The sequence below is a fragment of the Canis lupus genome, chromosome 23 (assembly GCF_048164855.1).
Source record: "Canis lupus baileyi chromosome 23, mCanLup2.hap1, whole genome shotgun sequence".
NCBI lineage: Eukaryota > Metazoa > Chordata > Mammalia > Carnivora > Canidae > Canis > Canis lupus.
This window is the reverse complement of record NC_132860.1, coordinates 20,124,988-20,149,464: the sequence shown is the minus strand read 5'-3', so window position 1 is coordinate 20,149,464 and position 24,477 is coordinate 20,124,988. Positions and strand designations below refer to the sequence as shown.

Sequence of the window (24,477 nt, the reverse complement as noted above, 5' to 3'; positions counted from 1 at the left end):
TTATTCATGAGAGAGACAGAGAGAGTGAGAGGCGGAGACATAGGCAGAGGGAGAAGCAGGCTCCATGCAGGGAGCCCAATGTGGGATTCGATCCCGAGACTCCAGGATCACACCCTGAACCAAAGGCAGACACTCAACCGCTGAGCCACCCAGGCGTCCCAAGGACATTCAGGTTGTTGCCAAGTTTTCAGGCATATCTGGCAATAGGATATACCTTATTAGAAGAGAAACTTCAGCATCAAAGGGCATGAATATATTTAACAGTCTTGTTACTTTGTGCTGTATTGTCTACAGAAAGGTTATACCAGTTTATAGGTCACTGATAATGTATTATCTATTTATTATTATCACCCTAGAACCATATTGTTTACCTGAAATCTTTGATTTGATAGGCAAATTATTTAATTTCTTCCTTTCTAAGGTAAATTCCCACCCTCTTCCAGTGGACCCCATGCCTTTTTTCCCCCTGCCTTTTTTCACTTAAGATTTTACCATTTCTGCCTCATCCTCCCATTAGCTTTTTAACATTTTCAGGTCATTAAGGATTTAAATTTTTTTTCTCTCAACCTATTACTCTCTCTTCCACCTCTTTATTGCCAAACTTCTCAAAATATATTATACTTGTCTCATTTCCTCAGCATTTATCCCTCACCCCATTCCAGTTTAACTTATTCCAGATCTCCATCTGAAACAATCCTTACTAAGATCATAGATGACTTTCTTGTAGCTAACTCCAGTGGATATTTTTTCATTCCTTGTCCCACTGACTTCTCCACAGCAAGTGCCTCTATTACCTGCTCCTCACTTTTAAAACACTTGTAGGTTCCTGTAAAACTTCCAATTTTCCTCCTCTCTTTCTGACCCTTCTCTCTGTCTGTTGGAGACTTGCTCTCTCTAGCTCTAATTTCAGAGTTTCTTATCATTTGGTCTCATTTTGTCTTCTTTTATTACTCTGTATTTTCTTCTCTAAGTTATCATATCCACAACTGCAACTTCATTTACTACACACAAGTGTAGGTGAGTTTACAAGTTTGTGTCCCCAGTCTAGGCTTCTTCTCAGAATTGAAAAATTTAGAGATATGTGACATTTCTCTTGGATGTCTGAAAGATGACCAGTTCTATAAAACCAAAGTTATAACTTTTTCCTTTTCAGTCCTCCTTCATTGTTCCCTGAGTGAATGGCACTGCTGTCCATCCAGTTACAGAGTGTAGTGTATTATCCTTGACACTTCTTCATCTCTCTAATACTTGGTATTATTTTATCTTTCTCAATATCCCCTGAATGTCTGCACTTCTCTCTGTAGTCCATGTACCGTCATCATCTCTCCTCTACACTATCCCCACAATCTTTTAATTCATCATACTGCATGATCTTGCCATGTCTCTTGGCTTTTTCCCCAGCTCCAGTGTTTGACCCACATTGCAATCAAAGAGATTGAATTCTGTCCTGTACTTGCTTAAATCATTATGTAGACTGCAGTTTTGCTTTTCCCTACCTAGTCCCTACCTACTTCTCCAACCTTGCCTTACACTGCATCCTCCCCTCACTCTTTACACCCAAACCACACTGCTCTTGTAGTCAGCACCATATAAATATTAGCATCTGTTGTGTCCTAAGCACTCTGATAGGTGAAGAAAGACTGCAGAGAAAAGAGTTCCATAGGATACACATTCCAGATGACCCTTGAGTGCGGCTGGCCCTCCAACTCAGGGCCTCTGTACATGCGGCTTCCTTACATAAAGTGCTCGTTCTCATTCTTTGCCTAGTTGACTCTTCATCTTCCTTCAGATCTCAGTTTAACATTTCCTCAGGAAAACCTGTCTTGAATAGTTTCTTCTGTTACATACTTCCATAGGATCATAATTTTCTTTTTAGCACGTATCACAGTTATATTTTACTCGTATCTGTATAGGTCTTTGTCTTCCACATTAGGCTTTATGTTCCTTGAAGGTAAGGACCATGTGTCTTTTTGCCCTACCTTTATTTCTCAAGTTTTTGCACATTTATAGGAACCAAGGAAAAAAATGGTTAGATAAATATTGGATTATGAGAAAGGTAAAAATTATTTGTTTTGGTCATTTGTCATTAGTAAATGATTTTAGGTCCTTTATCTATTAAGACCTTAGAAATTTTTAAGTAAGATCTTATGTAAATTCCCACTATTGATCACAGTTATGGCAAATGAAATATCACTGAAGTTTATTTTATTTATGGTGTCTGCTGTACATATTTTTTAAATTTATGTTATCATTATGTCTATCTTATACCCAGTGCTTTATATCTGTTATTTTTAGGCATAAGAATTTTTCCATCCCCAAACTAGAAACCTATTTCCTAATTTCTTTCTGATTCCATCTATTTCATCATTTAAATATACTTGTCAGTCAATCCAGAATTTACCTTGGTAAATGTAATTTATTTTCTGAAAGGGTTAATGGATTACAGTGGATTAAAGGTGGCTACAGAATCTTTATCTCTCTCTCCATCAAGATGTAGACTTGGTACATCTGAAACTAATGTAACATTGTGTGTTAACTATACTTCAGTTAGAAAAAAAAAAAAAAAAACATGCAGACTATGTTTCCCCTCCCTTTGAATCTCAGCTAGCACTAGACTGTGTTTAATCAATAAAATGCGGCAGAAGTGACACTGCCATTTCCAGGTCTAGCATGTAGACTTGAACCTGCCACTTCTTTGTCTTAGAAGTTAGTAGCCACTACTTCAACTAGCTTGACATCACTCTGTTTGTGAGAAGCCCAGTGTAGCTACATGGAATGTACATGCATATACACACATGTGCACATATATATACTTTCAAGGCTCGTCAGATGATCAGAGGCAAATCTAGATTTAAGTGCTAATGATCCAAGTTTATTATAAACAGTTTAAGGTAAATTTGGACAGAAATATAAAGTCAAATTTTGGACAGCTTAATTAGTCAAAACCTGTGAAAAAGAATCCTGTGGATTTTAATCTACTAAACACAGATAAGCCACTGGAATGATTTGAAAACTTAGGGGAGGGCAGCCCAGGTGGCTCAGTGGTTTAGTGCCGCCTTTGGCCTAGGGTGTGGTCCTGGAGACCCGGGATCGAGTCCCACGTCAGGCTGCCAGCATGAAGCCTGCTTCTCTCTCTGCCTGTGTCTCTGTCTCTCTCTCTCTGTGTCTCTCATGAATAAATAAATAAAATCTTAAAAAAAAAAAAAAAAAAAAAACTTAGGGGAAACTTTCAGATAGGCCAAAGAAAGGCAGAGATGGTTTGGCCTAGCGTAGGCTAGTCTCCAGGGGAGTTATGAGCAGACACCCAAGATTGGGATGATAGCTAAGGTTTAAAGTGTTCATTTTTGTTTCAAATTAGAGTTAGGGACGAAGTCTTGTAGATAAAGCATAGTTTATCAGTTTGGGATTGGTAGGAATAAGACAATGATTCAGAATCTGTTTAGGGCAAAAGGGGAACAAATCATGGGTGTAAAGATAAACTGTGGTGTTTCCACTAAAATCAATAGAAAAGAGTGTTTGTTGCTATAATTGTTTAATGTTGACCTGAAAGACATAAATGAAAAAATGAGAAAGTTAGTAGAAAAAAGGAAAAAAGGCTATTATTTGTAAATGAAAGCTTTTCTACTTAGAAAATTCAAGAAACTTGTTGTCAAAACTGTTAAGAGCTTTGTTAAGATGGCCAGATATAAAATAAAAATATTGGTAGCTTTCCTATATGTTAGTACTGATTTGAAAATAACAAAATAATATGAAAGTGATTTTAAAAGGACTAAAGGAGTTATATGAAAAATGAGTTGTAGAAATATGAGAATATCAGAGATTTACTTAGAGAACACATTTAGGTATTTTCCAATCAGTAAATACTGCTGGAACAGTGTCAGTTTCAGTTACCGATTATTTCTAACAAATTGCCTCAAAACTTACTGACTTTAAACAGCCACCATTTTATTAACTATCACAATTTTGTGAATTGACTTAGGAGTTCTCAGGATTCATATGATGTGGCTGAGAATACAGTGTTCTGCTGGGATGGAATGGTCAAGATGACTTATCACATGGCTAGCAGTTGACATTGATGTTAGTGGGAACTTTTGCCCTGTGGACCATGGCACTTCCATGTGGTCTTTTCTTGAGGCACGGGTTTCTCATAGCATGTCAACAGGTTCTGGGAATATCCTGGGAATTGGAAATCGTTAGTCTCCTAAAGGCCAGGCCTGGAAGTGACATGGTATCACTTCTACATTCTTTGGCTAAGCAGTTACAGGAGTAGCCCATTTTCAAGAGAAAGAAAAATAAATTCCACTTCTCTATGAGAGAGTGTATCTATTTCTTTTTATTACTCTAGTATAATTAATATGTGGTGTTATATTAGTTTCAGGTGTACAATATGATAATTCAACAATTCTATACATTATTCAGTGTTCATCATCCTAAGTGTACTGTTAAGCCTCTTCACCCATTTCACCCAATGCCCTCACCTCCCCTCTGACAAGTGCCAGTTTGTTCATTGTATTTAAGACTCTGGTTTTTTGTTTGTCTTTTTTCCTTTGTTTTTGTTTTTTTTTTTTCTTAAATTCCTCTTACGAGTGAAATCTTAAGGTATTTGTCTTTGGCTTATTTTACTTACCATGATCCCCTTTAGATCCATTCATGTTGTTGCAAATGGTGAGATTTCATTATTTTTTATGACTTAGTAAGTAGTGTATTCCATCATATGTGTATGTATGGGTGTATATATATGTATACATCTGTGTATATATAGACATATGTATACACGTGTGTGGGTATATGTATGCATATATACGTGTGTGTATATGTGTGTATACACACACACACACACACCACATTGTCTTTATTCAGTCCTCTATAGATAAACATTTTGGTTGCCTCTATATTTTGGCTATTATAAATAATTCTGCATAAGCATAAGGGTATATATATTTTTTTGAATTAGTGTCTTCCTTTTCTTTGGCTAAATATCCAGTAGAGGAATTACTAGATCATATAGGATTTCTATTTTTAATTTTTTGAGGAAACCCCATGCTGTTTTCTATAGTGGCTATACCAGCTGGCATTCCTGTAACAGTGCACAAGGGTTCCTTTTTCTCCACATCCTTGCCAACACTTATTTTTTGTGTTTCTGATTTTAGCCATTCTGACCAGTGTGAGGTGATATCTCATTGTGGTTTTGATTTACATTTCTCTGATGTTGTGTGATGCTGAACATCTTTTCATGTGTCTGTTAGCCATCTAATGTCTGCTTTGGAAAAATATTCAGGTCCCCTGTGCATTTTAGAATTGGATTGTTGTTGGGTTTTTTTTCATGTTGAGTTGTATAAGTTCTTTATATACTTTGGATTCTAACCCTTTATTGGATTTGTGATTTGAAAATACCTTCTCAGGGCATCTGGCTAGCTCAGTTGGTTAAGTGTCTGCCTTCAGCTCAGGTCATGATCCTGGGATCAACTCCCATCTTGGGCTTCCCTGCTCACTGCATAGTCAACTTCTCCCTCTACCCTTCACCTTTGCTCATGCTCTCACTCTCTCTCTCAAATAGATAAAATCTTTAAAAAATTTTTAAAAATCAAAAATCAAAATATCTTCTCCCATCAGTCCTTAATTTTGTTGATAGTTTCCTTCACTGTACAAAATATTTTTTACTTTGGTGTAGTCTCAATAGTTTATTTTTGCTTTTGTTTTCCTTGGCAAAGGACACATATCTGGAAAAATGGTGCTATGACCAATGACAGAGAAACTACTGCCTATGTTTTCTTTTAGGAATTCTTTGGTTTCAGGTCTCACATTTTTGTCTTTAATTCATTTTTAGTTAAATTTTGTATATAGTGAGAAAGGGGTCCAGTTTAATTCTTTTTCATGTAGCTGTCCAGTTTTCCCATCACCATTTGTTGAAGAGACCATCTTTTTCCCATTGTGTATTCTTGCCTCCTTTGTCTTAGATCAATTATCATAAAGCTGTGGGTTTATTTCTGGCTCTGTATTTTGTTCTGTTAGTCTATATGTCTATTTTTTTATGCCAGTACCATTGTTTTAATTACTACAGTTTTGCTTAGTATGTCTTGATACCTTCAGGTTTGTTCTTCTTTTTCAAGATTCGTTGGCTATTTGGGGTTTTTTGTGGTTCTGTACAAATTTTACTATTCTTTGCTCTAGTTCTGTGAAAATTGCTGTTGGTATTTTTATAGGGGTTGCATTAAATCTGTAAATTGCTTTGGGTAGTATGGACATTTTAACATACTGGCTCTCCCAATCCATGAACATGGGATATCCTTCCATTTCTTAGTGTTATTATCTTCAAGTCATTTTTCAGTATCGTTTTATGCTTTCAGAGTATAGGTGTTTGACTCTTGATTAAATTTATTCCTGTATTTTTTATTCTTTTCTATTTTTATTTAAATTCAGTTTAATTAACATATACTGTATTATTAGTTTCAGCAGAAGAATTTAGTGATTCATCAGTTGCATACTTCAAGTGCCCTTCTTAATGCCCATCACCCAGTTACTCCATCCCTCCACTCACTTCCCCTATATATTTAGTTTTTTGGTGCAATTGTAAACAGGACTGTTTGCTTCCTTCCTCCATTCCTTTCCCTCTCCTCCCTTCCCCACTCCTCCCATTTGGTTTATTTTCTTAATTTCTCTTTCTGCTACTTCATTTTAAGGTATAGAAATGCAACAGATTTCTGTAATAATAATTTTGTATCCTGCAGCTGTACTAAATTATTAGTTCTGGTAGTTTTTTGTTTGAGTCTTTTATGGTTTTTTATATATAGCATCATGTCATCTGCAAATAGAGTTTTACTTCATATTTACCAATATGAATGCCTCTAATTTCTTATTCTTCTCTGATTGCTGTGGCTAGGACTTTCAGTACTATGTTGAATGAAAGTGGTGAGAGTGGACATCCTTGTCTTGATCTTAGAGGAAGAGCTCTGTTTTTCCCCCTTAGAGTGCAATGTTAACTGTGGGTTTTTATGAATGTGCAACTATTTTGATCTACTTGGTCTGTTTCTGGCCACAAATAATTTTTTTCCTCTCCCTTGTTAAATACACTTACTCTCTCCTAAGAGACCTCATCACATTATGGATCAAGCTTGAAGTCCAGGATCTCACCACCTGAATTAGGTACAGGTTTAGAAGAGGTTTCTCTCTCACTGAAGATCTATGAATTAAAATATAGATTATCTGCCCACATACCCAGTATACACTTAAGAGGCAGAAACAGGGCAGCCCTGGTGGCACAGCGGTTTGGCGCGGCTTGCAGCCTGGGGTGTGATCCTGGAGACCCGGGATCAGGTCCCGCATTGGGCTCCCTGCAGGGAGCCTGCTTCTCCCTCTGTCTGTGTCTCTGCCTCTCTCTCTGTGTCTATGAATAAGTAAATAAAATCTTTAAAAAAAAAAAAAAAGAGGCAGAAACAGGGAAACTATAGTCCGTACTCTCATTATATTCCTAGACTCTGCCCTAGGAGATTGTTTTAATCCTCCAGTTTCTGGTGTATTATACAGACAATTTCTGCTAGAAATTAGGCTAAATCAGGGTGAATTAATAGGTATTCGACAAAATTGGATGTATCAGTGGGCTGCTTGAGGTAAAAGTCATTTCATAAAATAATAGTACCTCAGGGCAGATTAGATACAAGAAATAAAGAGCAATGAGTATGCAAGAAATCTTTGCAGACTCTAGTATAAATATTAGAAGAACAATGACTCACCAAACAAGTAAGGACATTGAGGGAGGTTCTTTCCACATGAAAGATGAAATTCTCAGGCTCGTTTATTGAGTTGGAAGACAGTAGTAGGATAGCCAAGTGGCATTGTCTTGGAGACAGATTTTAAAAAAAAAGTGGATAATATAAGTGAGACTAGAAAGCTGAAGATGTGTTTTGGCTAGCAATAAAATGTGGAAGTAAAAGCATTAGATAAAGCTGAAGTTATATGCAGAAGGATAAAGGGAAGTCAGTGAAATTTAATTATTAAAAAATTGCTAAAAAATACAGTATATTGGACATATTTATACAGAAGCTAAATGAGAAAGGGATTTTGATGGGAAGCCGAGGTGGCTCAGTGGTTGAGCATCTGGCTTTGGCTCAGGGTGTGATCCCAGGATCCAGGAGCGAGTCCCATATCATGCTTCTTGTAGGAAGCCTGCTTCTCCCTCTGCCTGTGTCTCTGCCTCTCTCTCTCTCTGTGTCTCTCATGAATAAATAAATTAAATAAATTTTTTAAAAAAGTAAAAAATAAAGTTAGGTAGGTATAGCCCACACAGACTATTTATGAACCAGTAATAATTTGAACTGTAATAGGTGACCCCATCCCAGTTCATATGCTGGTATTTTACCAAGCCCTATGTATTCTCTCTAATATTCCTAAATAGCTGTCCTCATATTTTATGATCTCCTGACCTCCTTTTTTAAAAATATTTTTATATTTAAATATTTAATATTTAAATATTTAATATTTTTTTATTTATTTATGATAGTCACAGAGAGAGAGAGAGAGACAGAGACAGAGACATAGGCAGAGGGAGAAGCAGGCTCCATGCACCGGGAGCCCAATGTGGGATTCGATCCTGGGTGTCCAGGATCACGCCCTGGGCCAAAGGCAGGCGCCAAACCGCTGCGCCACCCAGGGATCCCTCCTGACCTCCTTTTTAATACTGTTTCCCTTTTATTTTTTCTATAATTCCCCTTTTCTAATTTCACCTCACATTTCCATTCTGTATTTAAGACCTATAAAATATGCATATTCCCTTGTGTGGTTTAGCATTCCTTTCCTAATTAAACACTTGCCTTTCTTCTATTTCATGGAATTTTTAATTTCTTTTTAGACAGAGGGGTAATTTCAGAAAACCAAGATTCAGTTCCAATGCAGAAAATTTCTGGAAAAGTTTCATCTCCTGGCGTGATTATGACAAGACTGACCAAAAGTGGATCCCCTTCTTTAGATGCTTGGGTGAGCGATGATTGGCTATATAGGAAACAAGAACACTGGGACATAAATTTGTCAGAAGCTTTTGTTCATAAGACAGTCTGCTCTGAGGTGGGAAACTTTGAAAGTAGAGAGAATAAGAAAAGCTTAGATGTTAAGTCAGTTAATTCAATTTTGGGTATACAACAAGGAATTCCTATAAGAAAGGGGTCCTCAAAATGTGATAAGTTTAAAACTAACTTCAAGTTTAATATAGACTCAGGTAAGCAATATTCAAAATATGATGAATGTGGGAATGCCTTGAGCCTGGGTATAGGTGTTCAGTACCCAGAAGGTCATACCTTAGTGCATTCCTATGAATGCTATCAATGTGGAAGAGCCTTCAGCCGGAGTTCATCTCTCATTCGACATCAGATCATTCACACAGGAGAGAAACCTTATAAATGCAGTGAATGTGGGAGATTGTTCAACAGACGTACAAACCTTACTAAGCATCAAAAAATTCATACTGAAGCAAAGGTCTGTGAAGGCAATACCTGTAGAAAAGCTGTCAGTGAGAGTGAAGACAGTAATAAAAATTCAAGACTTCAGTCTGGAGATAATCCCTATGAATGTATTAGCTGTGGAAAATCCTTCAGCCGAAGCTCATCCCTTATTCGACATCAAATGATTCATACAGGAGAGAAACCATTCAAATGTCAGGAATGTGAGAAAACCTTCAACAGGAATTCAAACCTTAAAAAACACCAAAAAATTCATACTCAAGAGAAGTCCTCTAACAGGAAGCAACAAAGGATTACTTACTTACATCAATGAATTTAACTGGAAGGAATCTAGTGAATAGAGTAAATGCAAGAAAACATTTGTCAGGGATTATTCTTTAATTGATATGACGGAATTAATATTGGAGAGAAATCTGTTATTGGATAGGAATCTGAGGTGGTTTCCAGGCTCTCAAATGAAGCCAGAAGGGTTTGGAGTTAAATGTATCACCATACAAGTCTGCCTATCATTATTCTGTTATCTGTTGCCATCATTCCTGGTTCATAAATGGGAGCTATGGCATCCTATATTCACATGATTTATTGAAGTAGGTATTAGTGAGGAGCCAAGCAAAACCCTTGGAGTTGGATATTTTAATAAAACTCAAACTTTCAGTCCTTATAAGAAGGTCATAAGAAACCAGGAGCCCAGAAGAATACAGAAAGACTATACTTCTAAGGACTGAACTCTCTGAATTAATAGAGATGACAGCCATGGCAAATTACTCCATCCCTGATAGTATCCTTCACTGTCCTGGTGCTGAGTGGGGACTAGAATTGGAGGAGCGTTATCAACTGCAGTGGGAGGTGGGTTAACAAATCTATAGGTAGTCTTCATATCTGCATTTTTAAAAGTACTCTTTGGGATCTAGGCTGGAGAGAGAGCCATAGCTTCAAGGTTTATCATTTATACCAAATATTAAGAGGTCAATAAAATGTCTTAATACTCGATGCTCTAGAACTTCCTTTTCCTTCTGTAAGTTACTTCAGGATCCCTTTGGGATCCTGAGACAAAGGGATCCTGAGACAAGCTTATCTTTAATCTGCCCCAAAATACTTCTATAGGAGACATTTCCAATGAATGATGATTGGGGCTTTTTGTTAAAGCTCATATCTTATTCAAAAACCAAAAAGGTATACTGGAGTGTGAACACTTATGAGTTAATGTAGAAAATTATTCTGTATTCATTTGTTTTATGGTTTCAGGTCTTTAATCCATTTTTTATTTAATTTTTAAAAAAGATTTTATTTATTCATGAGAGACACAGAGAGAGGCAGAGACACAGGCAGAGGGAGAAGCAGGCTCCATGCAGGGAGCCCGATGTGGGACTCGATCCCAGAACCCCGGGACCACAGCCTGAGCCGAAGGCAGATGCTCAGCTGCTGAGCCACCCAGGCGTCCCTTTATTTAATTTTTGTATATGGTATAAGAGTCATCTACTTTTGTCTTTTTTTTTTTTTTTTGTCATGTGGCTGTCCAGTTCCCCTCTACCCCGAGAGCCTACAGAAGACAAATATAGGACTCTTCTTTCAGCTTTTACAGTGAACATGTTTCTGGCATCATGTACCTGCTGTATGATCTGAGCTAGTCATCCAGCTCTTTACTGGGCATTGATGCTTACCAGAAATCCTTCTCCTTCCCCAGACAGCAGTCTTCTCTATTTCCCAAACACTATTTAGACACAATTTTTAAATGAATTATGCAGAATTATGACTTCTTACTCTCCTCACCTTCATAAATCACCACACCCATCCCTCAGAAGATCAGCTTGTTTCCATCAGAGAAGTTGTATACTGCCAGACCAAAACTATCTCCACATCCTGCCATCAAATCTTCAGAGTGCATTTCTCCTCTGTAACAATGGAAGAACTATCCTTTCATACCATGGTGCTCTGAATCTTTCCCTTTTCACTTTCTTAGAGAAATCACTCCCTTATACTATATGTTGGCAAATTGAATTTAAATTAAAAGGAAAAAAAGGAATAAATTATTTTTAATATGCAAAAAAATCCCCACTCCCATCAATCACCTCTCCTTTTATATCTTTATTTTTTAAGATTTATTTATTCATTCATTCATTCATTCATTCATTCACGATAGACCTAAAGAGAGAGAGAGGCAGAGACACAGGCCAAGGGAGAAGCAGGCTCCATGCCAGGAGCCTGACGCGGGACTCGATCCTGAGACTCCAGGATCGCGCCCTGGGCCAAAGGCAGACGCCAAACCACTGAGCCACCCAGGGATCTTACCCCCCTTTTATATCTTTAAATTCACCTTCTATACTTGGCATCTTCTCATCAGCATTTAAAAGGTCACATCTACCTTGAAAAACTAGGAAAGGAACAAAGGCAAAACAAAAACCTCTCTGCTCCACTACCCATAGTAATTATACTTCTCTTTCATCTCCATGCCAGCCACACTTCCAGAAAGTGTTGTCCATACTGGCTCACTGCCCACTCCTCAACAACCTGCAATCTGGTCATAATCCTCATCACTCTAATGAAAGAGTGCTCGACAAAGTAACCAACTGCTTCTTTTTTGGAACCTAACATACTTTTTAGCCTTTATCTTCCTTCACCTTTATCTCCCTGTGGTGTTTGACTCTATCAGTGGCTCCCTTTTTCTTGAGGTATCTTTTTCCCTTGCTTTTTATATACTACAGTACAGTATACTGTATTGTATACAGGATAGTACAGTATCCTGATTTTCCTCTTAAATCTTTGACAGCAGTTCCTCCTGAGTCAGAGATCTATCTCTCCATGTGATGTTGCTCCTCACTGTTCTAGTCTTCAGTTACTGAAGTAACTTCAGTTACTATCTCTGCATGGATGACCTCAAGCTAAAATATCTTCCCCAAGCTCCAGACCTATAAGACATCTCCATATGGATGGCTCATGAGCTGTTCAGCCTCAGTGCAGGGAATGGTCCAGTTGTCTAATCTCAAAAACCTGCCCCTTCTCTCTGTGCCTGTATGCCGTATCCCACGAATTACTAAGGCACTCTGCTAGTTGTTATCCATTATCGTTATTCATCCCATTTTCACTGTCAATAGAATTTTAGCCACCCAACTCTAAATTTCCCTCTGTTAGTACTGGCCAATGGGATGTGAACAGAAGTGATGTGTGTCACTTCCAGGTCTTCAAGAAGCTAGGCATTATCCTACTCTCCTGACACCTTTTCCTCTCCCTGCTGGCTGGGAAACCATGAAAACTGTAGTAACTGTAGTGAACTACAAATGGAAGCCAGTATTGGGAATGGGATCCTGGACCACCCACCTACCTCCATACTGGTAGAAATAAACTTGTCACATATAAGCTCCTGGTTTTGCTGTGTTTTGTTTTTCTTTTGTATCACAGGTTGCCCTGTACCTTAGTTAATATACTCACCAGATCTTTTAGACTCTTCCTTGTATCTATCTGCATATATCCCTCCTGATACTATATTTATATTTCTGGTTATTGTCCTCTCTCCTACCTTACTGCAACTAGTGTCTCTGCCTTAAATTTTGTAAAATGCAGGCAGAGGATCTTTTTTGAAATACAAGTTTTGATTATTGTACACAAATGCTTAAACCTTTCAAAGACTCCCTGTCAACAAAAGTTGACCTAAAAAGGTGAAATCTAAACTCTGAAATGACTCATTTGCCTTTCATGTTCTAATGTTCTCTTGCCCTACACCCTTTGGACTCCATCTATCAGCCATGCAACAGCTTCCAGTTTCCCATCCACTGTGTATGCTTAGCAGTGTGGTTTTCCATATATTTCCTGTTCTTGGAGACCTCTTCCTTCTCTTCATCTAATTTTCATTCCTTCAAGCTCAGCTGAAGAGATTTCTTCCCCTAGAAAGCCACCTCTGACAACCCAAGACTATCTATGTGCTAAATTCCACATACTTACATGTGTATAGCACCTATAGGAATCTTATTACAATTATTTATTGGACTGTATCCTGTATTTAGTATGGCTTGGGGGGGGACAAGTATTCTGTAAAAAGTATCATACTGACAGGCAACAAATAATAGTGAGTAAGAAGGAAATAGACCTACCACTTATTTTTTACATCTCGTTAAAACTATGTAACCAAAGACATTTTTAAAAAATATACTATTTATTGCGAGAGTGAGTAGGGGGGAAGGAGAGAGAGAATGCCAAGCTGATTTCATGGGGATTGTGGAAACCTACAAACGTACATAGAGGTGAGCCTCTATGTCCTGACCCTGAAATCGTGACCTGAGCCAAAACCAGGAGTCCAACTTAGTGGACTAAGCAACCCAGGCACCCTTACAAAGACATCTTTAAATGAATACGAATGATCCCACTATAACGACAGTACTTTTTCAAGTTTGTGTATTTGAATATAAAAAATAATTGTTCCCACTCAATTAAGATGGAATTATGATGCGTGGCCCTGATTGGGCTCTATTTGCTATCTCCATACACGTGAGCTTTGAAGTCAGTGATTCGCGAATACCAGTTCTGCGCTCTCCATGTTCTCCAAGTACTACTTGGTATCCATGTTGTTGTCTCTTGCTTCCATTACTTCATTGTGATGTTGTAATGGCCACGCTAGGTCACTAAAAGGAAGCTCCTTAACTGTCATAGACCGTAACTATGTGCCGGTCTAGCGAGTGCGGGAAATAAGGTGACAGAATCTTCCTTTACATCTTCTGAGGCAAGACGGTAACAGCTCAGTGGGTTTGGCTTATGAATGAAAATGTGTAAGAGGGACGTGCGGGAGAAGAGCGCAAGGACGGTCCCTTTTGCAGTTTCGCGAGGTCACTTCTCGAGGCCCACCGCCTTGAGGGGTTAGACGGATCCCAAATCCCTCCCATCATTTCCAGAATGGAGTCCGCCTGGCTCGGCCCCGGTGGTCTGAGCTCACGGTCGGCAGTCCCAAGAGCTGCAGGAAGCTCCAAAGGAGCCCTGCGAGGTCTGCAGTCAGGGCGTCTACAGTACGTGGCTTCAGCCTGTCAACAAAAACAAGAAGTCCCGCCTAAATCTCTGCTTGCCTGGGAGCGCCTCCGGTGTCAGAGGGCAGGGCAGGCCGGAAGGCTCCGCAGCCCAGCCCGGCTCCCCGCCCGGCTCCCCCGCCCGGCTCGACCCCACCGCCGCGGGCCTCTCGCACCGCTGCGGCTCGGGGGTCTATCCCGGCCGGAAGGCGCCGCCCACGTGGGGCCTGGGCGGGGCAGGGGGCCGGAAGTGGGGCGGCGCGGAGCCTGCGTGGTGGCCTGCGGCCGCGTCCGTCCCTGTGCGCAAGCGCGGTGGGGGTCAGCCGGCGCGGGGTTGGTCCGCCTGTACCTGCGCGGCCGCCTCGCGGTCCTGGACTTGACAAGCGTTCCCAGGAGAACCCGGTAACCGCTCTGACTTTTGGGCTTGTCTTCTCTTGCACGTGCTACTGGAGGTGTACCGCGACCCCCAGGCCCCAGGGCCGTGAAAGCCGGTTCCTCGCGGTTTCCGGCTGGGCGGCTCGGCGGCTCGGCTTGCGGTGGTCGCGGTCCTCTCGAGCCTTCGGGGCCGTGATCGCTCCGGGCTCCAGCGTGCCGCTCGCCAGGACCGCCCCTGGATTGCGAAACTAACAGGACGTTGAACCGTTAAGATTTTGCGGAATGAGTGTGCCGTGAAGATGGGCACTTTCTTAGTGTGATGCGCTATTCTAGAGCTCATGAGGGGACTTAAGACTTGTTAATCCAACCTCTATTAATTTACAGTTTACGATGCTTAGAAGAAGTCAAATGATGATCCCAGTGCCGTGCAATCAGTAAAAGACCCTGGGTAACACGCAGACAGTCCTTCCGATCTTTCAGCCATTGTGCCTTTTCACTGTTCACCAGGAGAACTTTTTCCAAAAAAGAAAAAAAAAAAAGTTAAAATTCGAATTCATTTGGCAATTTTAATGTTTAGTGAAAGACAGCTGTACACATGACTCATAGCGGTATTATAAATTCTAGAATCTGTGAAGATGAACAAAAGCAGAAGATAGTGGATCTCCCAAGCCTGCGTAAGCCTAGTACAATATTTAGTAGGGGTTTGGTGGGCATTTCTGGCACCTCTGCCTGACTCTGACGGTTGGCCTGATGACAGTCTGCATTCCTCCTAGTTCACATTGGCCCAATGATTGTAACCTTTGGCATTAGGTAGAAATATGCCTTATTTTCATAGTAACTGATGTGAGCTCAGGCAGCCTAGCTCTTAATCTCCAGGCTATACTTACTTACTCCTGAGACTCCGTATTTTGCTCAGTCTGCTTGAAACACCCAACTCCAGGGCACCTGGGTGGCTCAGTGCTTGAGTGTCTGCCTTCAGCTCAGATGATCCCTGGAGTCCTCGATCGATCGAGTCCTGCATCAGACTCCCTGCAGGAAGCTTGGCTTCACCCTCTGCCCCTCTCTCTCTCTCTCTCACTCTTACTCTTTCTCTTCCCCCACCCTGTGTGTCTCTCATGAATAAAAATCTTTTTTTAAAAAAAAGAAACACCCAACTCCCTTTTTCTGCCTTCCTCCACAACTCCTGGCCCCAGTTTATAACTGAATAAAATTTCAGTTTATTCGGACTGAGATTAGAATCACCCCCTAACTCCTACCCAAGGTTGGGCATGATTTAGTCTTATGGCACAATTTGAGCTTTATATTATCCAGATTGGAAAAAAAAAAAAACTAGGAATAGCTCAAACTCCAAAATGAAATCATTAGATAATTTCACTCTTCCTAAAACACCATTGTGCTCAACTACAAGTTTTTACAAGCAATTCCTCCTATTTCTAAACTATTTTGGCCACCTTTTTGGCCACCACTAATATGCTATCCAAAGCCCAATTTTAAAACTGCCCTCTGATAATCATCATACTGAGACTCCATCCAAAATTTCTCTCACTTCTCTTAAAGGCATTACTGCAGTACCTTCCAAGTGGAATCCTGGCTTTGCCTCTAGCCCCTACCTTGGGTCAATTCTCACAGCCTTCAGAGTGACCTTGTTAAAATTTAAAGTTAAATCATGTTCCTTAAAACCCTCCAATGGCTTTTCATACTATCTCTCACCTTATTTTTTTAGTGAGTGTTTTCCAAATTTATACTGGTGAGCACTCAAGGAAACAAAAAAAGAAACTACCTCCTACTGTCAAAACTCATTGATACCACCTAGTGGTGTGCTAAATGGTCTTGGACCTCCATTCTTCCTCATTCTCTTCCCTCACTCTATCAATATATCCCATCCCATTTAACACTGTTGTTAAAGCCATCTTTTTTTTCAAAATGTCAGTATCACACTCTTCATGTTTCTTCACGACCAACAGAATTTTTTTAGTTAAACACAGGAAGTCCTTCATGATCTGGCCATCCTTTAACCTCTCCTTTCACTGACACTTTCTACACCAACAGTGTCAAGGTACTTGTAGCTGGCTGTCTACATCATTTAATTTCATTATTTAATTTCTTTCTTTTTTTTAAGATTTTATTTATTCGTGAGAGACACAGAAGGAGAGAGAGAGGCAGAGACACAGGCTGAAGCAGGCTCCTTGCAGGAAACCTGATGCAGTACTCAATCCTGGGACTCTGGGATCATGCCCTGAGCCAAAGGCAGACGCTCAACCACTGAGCCACCCAGGCGTCCCACTATTATTTAATTCTTTGTACAAATTACACTCTGTGACCTGTATTTCAGTAATTGAACATAGAAAATTATAAAAGTTGACAAGAATAATCGAAAACTTCATACATGACATTTATGGCAGTTAAATACATGATATAAAAATGAAAAGTCCAAATCCCTGATATAGAGATAAGCATTATGGTACAGTAACACAATGGAATATTAACCATTAACATTTTAAATAAGTTGTATGTAAAAATGTGATTTTATTTTTTATGAAAATAAAGCACTAATAAAAATATAAAAAATACAGAAAAGTATGAATAACATAAAGATAGCCACAATCCATTCTATCAAATAGATCCACTAATAACATTTTTGTGTGTATGTATTTATATATATATATATATCCAATTTTTCCCCATGAGACTATCTATATAAATATATAAATAGAATCTTACCCCATATACAGTTCTTTATCTTGTACTTAACACTGTAGGTACATTATCATTACAATAGTCTTAGAAAATATAATTTTAAATGACTGCATAATAGTACACATACAGGTGCATCATAATTTATTTGACCTTTCCCCTATTTGGGGGAGGGGAGCACAGCATAAGGAATAACCTCAATAAATATCTTGAATATTTATCTTTGTGGGTCTAATGTAATTCAGAATGCTTAAACCTGCCACTTTCTGGGGAAACCTTTTGGAACATCAGCCTAAAAGGGCCGTGTTATATGCCTTATCCTATTCCTGGGCATGTCTGAAGGGACCAGAGTGAACATCTGATACAAAGCTAGCCAATCCAAAGGCTTCCCAGGAGCCTATGGTTTAGCCTGGCTTTAAAGGCTTATGTAGAGGCAGTAATGAAAATTGAGCCAATCATCTTCCCCCACTCAGAAATCTGAACAGAGACCCAGAAGGAAGTTACAAGTTAGTGGCAGGCAATAGAATTAAAAAACATATATTCATGGATATGGTGGCAATTACAGACCTGCAAAGTAAGGACCTGCAGAGTAAGTAAGGAGGTCAACAGGTAGAGAGAATAGAGACTAGTGAAAGAGAAGTTTTTGGAAGAGTGGCTTCATCTAATGGCTTTCTAGTGCAAGTTCTAAAACATGAATGTTATATAGCTCTTTTTTCAATTAGATAACTTTAGCAGGCATCTGTTTTTTGGAAATAGAAATGCTCTAAAATGTGTAATCTATTTCCAAAAGATATATGTCTAGACATGAAATCACTGTAGGAAAGAATATCAAGACTTTTGAGGCTTATGATTAGCCAAATCATAAGTCCAAAATCTATCAATTTACCCTCATTGTAAGTAGTGTGTAAGCATCGATCACTCTCTACTCACTGAAAATAGCTATTATAATTGTTAATGAAAGTGGGATTTCATTGCTTTAATCTACTGATGTTTTTTGCCAATTTTTAGTAGATATCCAGTCTTCCATTTTAATTTATAAAAGTTCTTACCTGTCCTAGCCATGGCAAATATTTTTCCTATTGTCTGATTTCCATGTTTTTACCTACAGTTTAAAAAACCTTATGTGTCCCAAATTCTTAGGTATTTTTTCTGAGTTCTTCCATTTTATCTAATTCTCAAAAAATGCATATGTGTGTTTTCAACCATATAAAAACCAACTTTGGTGAATTTTAAACATTTATGTTAAAGCAGCACAACCCTTTTTAAAAAAGAAATCTTATGCTAATCTTGAATATCAGATAAAAATGGGGTTAAATTTGTAGTGTATTTCTAATGCACCAGGCTTCATGAAACAACATGGAGGTTAATGAAATTCTGCCTGAAAACTTTAATCAGTGCTTTAATCAGTCTGTATTAGATCAATATATATATGATGTGGGTCATGAGATGAAAGTCTAATATTATTTTTCACCAGAGGTAAATCATTTTCTTAGCACCATTTACTGAATAATCCTTCTCCTACTCATGGATCTATATAATATGTAAAGTATATATGCATATATACTAAATTCATATATACATATGTAATCCATATTATGGTCTGTTTCTAAGTGACTTGCTGACTGAGCATTCTTAACATTTTTTTCATATGTATAATGAAGTTCTCCATTTTAGCTTCAATTATATCATCTTATTTTAGGGCAATCTCATTAATCTTATAAATTATCTTTGATCTTCTCCAGTGTGTTTTTCTTATAAGATTTTAGATTTTTTTTAATTTCAAATCTCATTGGGGTTTTGATGAAATTTCAAATAAACCGATAGATTAACGTAGGAACATTTCCTCTAAAAAATTTATAAGACTTCTTTATGCAAGTCCTTTTTTATTTTCCTCAGATTTTTTCATTATTTTCATTCTACATCTTTATTCTTTTTTAGAAAGAAATTTTAGTGTTATTACAAAGTATACTTTTTCCCACCTATTATATTTTCTGATTACAGCAAGAATTCAGGAAACTACTGGTTTATTTTTACTCACCTTATGGGTTTAATTAGTTCATTTTAATTCACTTTTAAAGACGTATTGTAGGTACTCACTTATGTTTGTCTAATAAACCTTTGCCTAGTCTTTTAGATCAATAAAATTAATCAATAAGTCAATATTGAACAATCAGTCAATTAATAATGGATAGTTACTGACCAGTATCATTTTGCTTTAATTTTTTTCTCTCTTTGGCTAATATAGGGACCAAATATTTCTGTTTTTATTTTCTCCCCTGTTTTGAAAAGTATATTGCTTCAGTTCTATTAGTTGCAATTTCTAACTTGTAAAAATATATATGTATATATATTTTACATCTTTATTTCTTCAATTTTAACTGTTAAAGAAGATGTAGAGTCCCTGCTATTTAAGATCAGAAATGTAGCAGATTTTCTTTTGCTCTTCTTACCCCCATACGGTTGCTGGATTTCCAAATAAAAACACAGGTTGCCTAATTAAATTTGAATACCATATAAGCAAATAATTTCTTGGTGCAAGTCCCATGCAATATTTGGGATATAGTTATACTAAAAAATTATTCATTGTATATCTGAAATCTGAACGAGGTGTCCTGTATTTTATCTGACAACCCTAGTCTCCCACTCAGGCATTTATATATAATCTGCTTTTATACCCAGCATTCATATATTAAATATTTTCTTGCACAGCTATTTAAAATTTTTGACATTTTATAAACAAATTAACAATTATTCTGACTTAACTCTGTTTAAGTGATTTTAGTGTTCATTACCAGTTTTAGGCACATTTAATGGCCACATTCTTGACCTCCCTTTAAGAAAGGAACATGTATGATACTTTGTTTTCTTATTTAACTTGGTGCTTGCATAATTTAAACAATGACAATTTAATTTTAAAAAATACCAAAAGTGATAATAGGTTTTTTAATCTCACAATTCTAAAGGTGTCATTCAGCTGTCTTTTGACATTTATTGTTGGAGTTCTTTATCTATTCTCTCTTTCCACTCTCTTTGTAGAGACCAGAATTTTTCTTTCTGCATGCTTTCAATTGTTCTTTTTTCCCTGTTTCTAAGCATGATTTTTATTTGGTTTTGCCTAAAATCTAGTAAGCCATATGTACGTTTAGCGCAGGTAAAATGTCTTAATTTCTTTGATCACTGATTCTATTCTACATTCTTTTATCTTCCTTAGAAACACCTTTAATACCTACATTGCATCTCCATTCTTTACACTCCGTCTTGTCTCATTGTTTCCATCTCATTATCCTTTGTGTATGCACTGAAGATCTTCTGAAGTATATTCACTGCAGTGTTTGATATCCTGCAGTGCCAATTCTGCTCTTACTGCCTTTTACTTTGATCCATTTTAAATTTCCCTGTAGTCCTTCATTATTTCTCTTTTCATTTTAGAGGCTCTTCTGTACTTAACAGATTTCTACTCTAGTTTTACTGATTTCAGGTTTTCTGTCATGCCACTTAGGACACCAATTTTTTGAAAATTCCTTCAGGAGACTGAAATAGCTAATTTTCAGGGCTATCAGGTTTTACCTCTTCACAGTGGTGTTCTTTCTTTGGTGCTGCAATTCCTTGTTATTTCCCTGAACACGTCCACTTAATTTAGTTTCTCTTGGGTAATGATGTCTAAGCATATTTATATTACCAATAGTTAGGACTGGTGTATTCCTGCTGACTCTGCTCCATTTTACAATGGCCACATTCTCTCTCCTAACATCCTTAGCTTATTAATTCAGTTTTGCACATAGCCCTGCATTCACTTCTGCTTCCAGCAGCTATTTCTCATTACCACTCTGTTCTGCTGAGAATAAGTCAGTCTACTGCTTACATCTCTTAATTCTGAACAGTTGGACTATCTTTAGTTTCCTGAAGATTCACTTCTATCAGCTTTTGCTGACATCTTTCACACAGATATTAAATATTGTACTTCTTGTTACATGGTATCTGAACCTATGAATCAATGTGGAAACCTGGAGAGGGGGATGTGAGAATTGACCATTGTAACATAAAAGTGAGGACCCCTGCAAAAGAATGCTTCCTGACTCTTCTGGTTGACAGAGATAACATCTCTTAAGACATCCTATCTTTAGATAAAGGGTCATGCAGTGTTTTCCTGTGTCCTAACCAATCGAATTGTACTGGCCCTATAGTTAATTCTTCCACATTTGAGCAAGAGGTTATCTACCAGTTTGAGTTTCAAGTTTTGTGTGTTTTGTCCCTGTGGCTTTCTGGAGACTTTACAAAGGAGTCAGAATGCTGTTTCATAGATAGCTAACCAATTTCGGTTCAAAACAAAATGTAAGTAAATGTTTTGAAGTCAATGAAAACACAGGGTTGAATACACAGTATGATTTCAATGTACATGAAAATGCACAAAAAAAGATTAGAATAAAACAGGATGAAGAGTTTTCTCCTTGAATCCTTCATATATTTTATAATGGACAGGTATAATAGAATAGAAAAAGTAAATACACTTTCATTTTAAATATATAGGCATCCTAAGGATTTCTTCTTGAAGTAAATGATTCTTAGTGGGAGTTAGGGGAAACTATAAATGTTGCTTGGGATTATTCGGGTTATTTATAGAATTTTCTTCCCAGCAGCATTTATTGGGCTTAAGGTTAAGCTTTGATTAAAGTGGTTAACTAGATGAATGTAATTATAAGGTTTCTCGTGGGTGATTATTGTGAATATGTGAACTGTGATCAAATCCCTTATAATACTCATGGCATTTATGAGGTTTTTCTCCTGTGTGGACTCTCTGATGAATTCGAAGAGCCGAGCTATGACTGAAACCCTTACCACACTTAGTGCATTGATAAGGCTTCTCTCCTGTGTGGACCCTCTGATGAATGTGAAGATTAGAGCTGTGACTAAAGCCCTTTCCACAGTCCTCACATTTATAGGGTTTTTCTCCTGTGTGAACTCTCTGATGAATGAGAAGGTGCGAACGCTGACTGAATCCCTTACCACACTGTTCACATTTATAGGGTTTCTCTCCAGTATGGACTCTTTGATGAGTGTGAAGCTTCGAACTCTTGCTGAAGCCCTTCCCACATTCATGACAAGTATAGGGTTTCTCCCCAGTATGGACCCTCTGATGAATACGAAGATCAGAGCTGTGACTAAAGTCCTTCCCACAGTCATCACATTTATAAGGCTTCTCTCCTGTATGTACTCTCTGATGAATCTGGAGATTTGAGCGCTGGGTAAAGCCCTTACCACAGTCATCACATTTATAGGACTTCTCTCCTGTGTGGACTAACTGATGAATTCGAAGATTTGAACTCTGACTGAAGCCCTTACCACATTCATCACACTTATATGGTTTCTCTCCTGTGTGGACTCTCTGATGAACATGAAGTACTGAACTCCGACTAAAACTCTTACCACACTGATCACATTTAAAAGGCTTCTCTCCTATGTGAAGTCTCTGGTGAATATGGAGTAAAGAATTTCGACTGAGGTCCTTATGACATTCAAATTTATAAAGTTTCTCTTCTGTATGGATTCTTTGATGATTGTGAAGACTAGAGATCTGACTGAAGCTGTTACCACACACGTGGCATATATAAGAAACCTCCCCTGGGCAGACTCTCTGATGAAATCGAACACCTAAGCTCTGAGTGAAGTTATCATCAACTTGATCACATCCATACAGCTTCTTTCCTATGTGAATTCTTGGATGTCTGGATAGATCTGATCTTGGAGAGAAACATGCTGTGCTGATAGAGCATTGATAGAACTTTTCTCCAAGTTGATTTCTTTTGTGGAGAACACACTGTGAATTCCAATAATAAATTTCTTTACATATATTACATCTACAGTATTCCTCTTCCATAGAGTTTTTCAGTAGGTCATGTTGACATAGCTCCCCAGTGTACTCCGGAAGGGCTTCCACTGTTGGGACATAAGAATGCTGAACTATGAGCTTCTGTTCTTTTTCCACAGAGAGATTTTTCCTAGATATGTCAAAATGGCATCTGCTTCCTTGAAAACCATGTGATTCATTCATGTAGATTTCTCTAGCATAGTCTTGAGGGTTATGTTTTGTTTCTAAGGACTGCCAAGGTATAAGCTTTGTATATTTTAAGTTCCTGGCACTTTTGTCTTCAAAAGTCAGTTCATAGTTCCCATACCCTGGTACTTGTGTGGAGAGTATTAACCATTCTTGATGGTGGGAAAGGTCTTGTTGCTTTAGGTCTTTGGAATTTATTCCTTGGACAGTTTCCACATAGTTTCTATTCTCATATATCTGAGTGCTGGCATTCCTCCAGCCTTGCCACCAGGGAAGATTTTCATGTTCTAAATATCTGAATTTTTCTTCTTGGAATTTGTAGCTCTCTTTCCAGTTTCCTAAAAGAATAAGCAGATAATCCACTGGTGAGGTGAAAGTGGTTTTAAAAAATTTCCAAGTATCTCAATCTGTGAATTCCAGATTTATGGGAATATATGTGTGCGTGAGAGTGGGAAAGAATTATGACTTAGGCTGCTTCGTATGTCTGAAATTCATGTGTTTGTTCATTCATTCACTTAGTCATTCCATAGATATATCTTAAGCCATCTACTACTTACCAAGTATTGTTATAAATAAACAAGTAAGGCCGACTGCTTTGTGGAAATCACCTTAAAAACTAATATTTGGGATCCCTGGGTGGCTCAGCAGTTTAGCACCTGCTTTCAGCCCAAGGCGTGATCCTGGAGTCCCGGGATTGAGTCCTGCATCAGATTACTGTATTTGGGGCATTATGATAAGAAATAACATACTGTTTCTATTTTTCTGTTCTAGCAGAGCATGACAGATTGTGTGAAAAAATGGCTGCATTAACTCTGTACCTTTGGTACCCCCTCCATGCTGACTTTAGCTTGGCTATACAGCTTACTTTGTTTACTGGGACAACAGCAAAAGTGATACCAGTAGAGACTTGAAAGTGCTT

General features: G+C 38.1%; 3 protein-coding genes across 14 annotated transcripts in view; 1 reads left to right on the top strand and 2 right to left on the bottom strand.

Moving 5' to 3' along the window:
* ZNF215 (zinc finger protein 215) overlaps positions 1–20,002 on the top strand; it is a 113,850-nt gene extending 93,848 nt beyond the window's left edge. For 7 of the 8 annotated variants that reach the window (XM_072794240.1, XM_072794238.1, XM_072794237.1 and 4 more), the window contains one exon: positions 8,846–20,002. In XM_072794240.1, the coding sequence (XP_072650341.1) occupies positions 8,846–9,762 (917 nt within the window). In that variant the 3' untranslated portion in view covers positions 9,763–20,002. The remainder of the gene's footprint in view (positions 1–8,845) is intronic. The other variant, XM_072794244.1, reaches the window with a different exon arrangement.
* On the bottom strand, positions 13,819–15,195 carry LOC140614863 (uncharacterized). The gene is made up of 2 exons (XM_072794245.1): positions 14,787–15,195; positions 13,819–14,455 (listed from the first exon to the last, which is right to left on the bottom strand). The coding sequence occupies exons 1-2, from the start codon at positions 15,150–15,152 to the stop codon at positions 14,177–14,179; spliced, it is 645 nt and encodes a 214-aa protein (XP_072650346.1). The 5' UTR covers positions 15,153–15,195; the 3' UTR covers positions 13,819–14,176.
* ZNF214 (zinc finger protein 214) overlaps positions 15,352–24,477 on the bottom strand; it is a 21,748-nt gene continuing 12,622 nt past the window's right edge. For all 5 annotated transcript variants that reach the window (XM_072794231.1, XM_072794232.1, XM_072794234.1 and 2 more), the window contains one exon: positions 15,352–23,896. In XM_072794231.1, the coding sequence (XP_072650332.1) occupies positions 22,200–23,896 (1,697 nt within the window). In that variant the 3' untranslated portion in view covers positions 15,352–22,199. The remainder of the gene's footprint in view (positions 23,897–24,477) is intronic.

What these genes read in the sequence shown, in the direction of transcription:
- LOC140614863 (XM_072794245.1), bottom strand. Translation starts at nt 15,152, where the DNA reads ATGAGCTCTAGAATAGCGCATCACACTAAGAAAGTGCCCATCTTCACG. An exon ending in ACCGCGAGGCGGCCGCGCAG is followed by an intron (nt 14,456 to 14,786) that starts GTACAGGCGGAC and finishes TTTTGTTGACAG; the next exon opens with GCTGAAGCCACGTACTGTAG.